Raw genomic sequence first — 2,399 nt, forward strand, 5'->3', positions numbered from 1 at the left:
ACTCTCTCCCCACTCCCACCCTCCTCTAGCTTATCTCTCCATGCTTCAGGCTCTCTGCCTTTATTCCTGATGAAGGGCTTTTGCCCGAAACGTCGATTTTGCCTGTCCTCGGATGCTGCCTGAATTGCTGTGCTCTTCCAGCACCACTGATCCAGATGCTAAATTGCCCGTTAGGTGAAGGGGTAAATGTAGAGGAATGGGTCAGGGGGTGTTGCGCTTCAGCGGGTTGGTGTGGACTTGTTGGGCCGAAGGGCCTGTTTCCACACTGTAAGTAATCTAATCTAATGTGCAATTTAGGTGGATTAGCCATGCTAAATTGCCTGTTAAAATCCTGATGAAGAGCTTATACCTGAAGCGTCGATTCTGATGCTGCCTGACCTGCTGTGCTTTTCCAGCACCACACTCTCAACTCTGATCTCCAGCATCTGCAGTCCTCACTTTCTCCATGCTAAATTGCCCCATAGTGTCCAGGGATGTGCAGGTTAGATGGGTTAGCCACGGGAAATGCAGGGTTACAGGGATATGGTAGGGACTGGGTCTGGGTGGAATGGTCTGCAGAGGATCAGTGTGGACTTAATGGGCCGAATAGTCTGCTCCCACACTAAGGATTTTATGAAATCTTGCACTCTGCTGTACTGCAGTATCAACTCCAGAAAAAAGCATGTTTTGCACTGGACTATTTTAAGCCAGAGTACCTTTACTGACATGCTAACACTGGCCTAGCCAGTGATACACAAATCTCATGAATGAATGAATGAATAAGTAAAAAGTAGAGGCTAACATAAAGAGTACATGTGAAAGAGTGCGGAATTATGGCCAGTCAATTTAGGATGAGCAAATATTAAATGGGTCTTAATTTGTTTTCACAAAATCCAGCTGGAGGACAGCTTACTATCATCACCCAGTTGATGACTCAGTTATCTGACTAACAAATTAGAATGTTTGAATGGAAAATATCCCTCAGTATCCCCGAAATCAACGAGATTGAGCCCTTCAAAGCTGTGCTGAAATCACTTAATATATCTGAAACCCCCCTAAAATCACCTATAATCTACTAAAAGCACCCAGAAATCATCTGAGGTCCCAAGAACCATCCTGAAATCCACGAAACCCACCTGGAATCCACTAAAAAAACACCCTGAAATCCCACTAAAGCCACCCCGGAACCACCCTGGGATCCACTATAATCACCCTGAATGAACCTGGGTGTATCTCCCCCCCCCAAATTACCAGGGATCCCGCCAAAATCACCGGGAGATCTCTAAGATCACCCTGGGGTCCATGCCGCAGAGTGAGCGGGGGAATCCCGAAAAGACAATTCCCAAAAATCAGCGGCCGGATCCAGTCCAGCAGAGTGACCAGGGGCCGGAGCTGGAGAGTGACCAGGGGCCGGAGCTGGAGCTGGAGCCGGAGCCGGAGCCTGGGATTTTCCTACAAAAACCCGCCCCGGTCCCAGGCGGCAGAAGCTGCCTTCCGATAAAAAGAAGCGGGGCTTTCTTCCATTGCAGCGGGGCCTCGCTGGTGCAAAAGAAATAAAACCGGTTTAAGATGTCCTTCTTCCCCAAAAGAAGGGGGGGGGAAGAGGGGGTCAGCCGGAGCCCCGCGGGCACTCACCGCCCTGAGCCCGGCTGCAGCGAGTCAGTCGCAGCCTCTGGAAATTGCGGAGAATTCTCCCTGAAACTGGCAACATCGGTTTGTAACACTCACCCGGCACACGTGTCCCTGTCTGCTCCAGAACAGGCCCGCAATACAACCAGAGACACAGGACAGCAAGAGGCTCCTAGTGGCTGCCTTTGTGTCTGCTCCACTCTCAGTCAGAGTGGCTCTTTTTTTTAAAAAAAAATTTGCTCATAGCTGCAAAACTCAAAACATTTTCCATCCTAAAATGTTACTGCCCCAGTCTTTGGAAGGATCAAAAGACGCACACACAAGCTCAGAGAGCAAACCAAACAAAGAACTCTTGGGGTGCTGGAAATCCCAAACAAAACCAGAAAGCGCTGGAGAAACTCAGCAGAGGTAGCTTTGAGGGGTCGAGTGACCCTCCCTCACAACTCTGACGAAGGGTTGCTCGACTCTCTCCCCCCCCCCCAAAAGGTCCACTCCGCTTTCTCTCCACGGATGCTGCTAGACTACAAGACCCACAAAGAGAAAGGGAGGACTGCGGGTGGCGGAGAGTCAGAGTCGAAAAGGTTGGCGTGGAAAAGCACAGCAGGTCAGGCAGCAGCCGAGGAGCAGGGGAGTCAATGTTTCGGGCATAAGCCTTTCATCAGGAATGGGTGGAGGTCAAGGGGAAGGGGGCTGAGAGATAAATAGGAGGGGAATTGTGGTTGGTGGGAAGGTAGCTGGATAAGTGATGGGTAGATGCAGGTGGGCGCTGATGGTGATAGGTCAGAGTGGAG

At 50.4% G+C, this 2,399-nt stretch overlaps 1 protein-coding gene across 4 annotated transcripts in view; it reads right to left on the minus strand.

Moving 5' to 3' along the window:
• Positions 1–1,826, minus strand: part of LOC122563484 (CTP synthase 1) — a 64,027-nt gene extending 62,201 nt beyond the window's left edge. The window contains exon 1 of one of the 4 annotated variants that reach the window (XM_043717264.1): positions 1,615–1,826. In XM_043717264.1, coding sequence (XP_043573199.1) covers positions 1,615–1,690 — 76 coding nt within the window. In that variant the 5' untranslated portion in view covers positions 1,691–1,826. The remainder of the gene's footprint in view (positions 1–1,614) is intronic. The other 3 variants (XM_043717261.1, XM_043717263.1, XM_043717262.1) reach the window with 3 other exon arrangements.
• Positions 1,827–2,399: the final 573 nt, after the last annotated feature.

This window comes from Chiloscyllium plagiosum, chromosome 27 (assembly GCF_004010195.1).
Source record: "Chiloscyllium plagiosum isolate BGI_BamShark_2017 chromosome 27, ASM401019v2, whole genome shotgun sequence".
Lineage (NCBI taxonomy): Eukaryota > Metazoa > Chordata > Chondrichthyes > Orectolobiformes > Hemiscylliidae > Chiloscyllium > Chiloscyllium plagiosum.